The 1,067-nt window shown below is 76.1% G+C and overlaps 1 protein-coding gene across 1 annotated transcript in view; it reads right to left on the bottom strand.

The window, feature by feature from the left end:
• MNEG_2471 (hypothetical protein) overlaps positions 1-1,067 on the bottom strand; it is a gene marked incomplete at both ends in the record, with an annotated part of 3,063 nt that overhangs the window by 1,038 nt on the left and 958 nt on the right. Inside the window, one exon of the mRNA XM_014049054.1 lies at positions 130-1,052. Coding sequence (XP_013904508.1) covers positions 130-1,052 — 923 coding nt within the window. The remainder of the gene's footprint in view (positions 1-129; positions 1,053-1,067) is intronic.

Raw genomic sequence — 1,067 nt, 5'->3', positions numbered from 1 at the left:
GCTCGCCGCGGGGCCCCCGCCGCCGCCGCCGTCCTCGTCTTCCTCGTCCTCCCCGCCGCCGCCCGCCGCCGCCGCCGCCTCGGCGCGCGCGGCGGCGCGCGCGTCCTGCGCGGCAATCCTGGCCCGCACCGCAGCCACCGCCTCTTCATCCCTATCATCCAGCGTGGCCACCTTTGCCGCGCCACTCGGCGGCAGCGCAACGCCGTACCCCTCTACCGCCGCCCTTTCGCCGCCGCCGGCGCCCGTGCCGCCGGCGCCGCCCGCCCCGAGGACGGCGCGGAAGCTTCCCAAATCGCGGCTGCCCGCCGCCCGCGGATCGTCCTCCAAGTCGCCGAGCTCGTCCTCGTCGTACGCGCTCATCAGATTATCAAACTGGTCGTCCAGCGCGGCGAGCCCGGCGGCCGGCGCGCCGGGCGCGTGCTGCCGCTGCCCCTGCTGCTGCTGGTGCTGCTGCTGCTGCTGCTGCTGCTGCTGCTGCTGCTGCTGCTGCTGCTGCTCGTCTCCCTCGAGGTCGCTGCTAAACTCCTCGTACTCATCATCCTCCTCCTCGTCCTCCTCTTCCTCCCCCTCCCCCGAAAACCCCTCATCCGCTCCCTCCGACGCCGCCGCGGCCGCCCCAGCGGCGGCGCCCCCGCCCTCCTCCTCACCCTCCCCCTCGCCGTCGCCGCCCGCCGCCGCCGCCCGGCACACAAAGTCATCGAAAAAATCGTCGTCACCTAGCGCCTCCTCGCCTTCCGCGCCCCCGCCCGCCGCCTCCGCGGCCGCCATCATCTCCTCCACCTCAGCGATTTCGGCCGCAAGCCGGCCCCCCAGCTGCCGGCTTGCGGCGACGCCGCCCGGCGCAGCCTCGGGGGCGGCGGCGGCGGCGGCGGCGGCAGCGGCGACCCGCAGCCGCCGCGCATCGACCAGCTTCACGTCAGCTTCCGGGGCGCGCAGCTTCGGGGCTTTCAAAAACACCGCACGCGACGGCTGCTGCTGCTGCTGCTGTTGCTGCTGCTCGTCGCCGCGGCCGCCGCCCGCGCTCGTGCTCGCCTCGCCGCGCGGCGCCGCCGCTGGCGCGGCGGGGG

This window comes from Monoraphidium neglectum, assembly GCF_000611645.1.
Source record: "Monoraphidium neglectum strain SAG 48.87 unplaced genomic scaffold scaffold00280, whole genome shotgun sequence".
Taxonomy (NCBI): domain Eukaryota; kingdom Viridiplantae; phylum Chlorophyta; class Chlorophyceae; order Sphaeropleales; family Selenastraceae; genus Monoraphidium; species Monoraphidium neglectum.
This window is presented reverse-complemented; position numbering and strand designations above follow the sequence as displayed.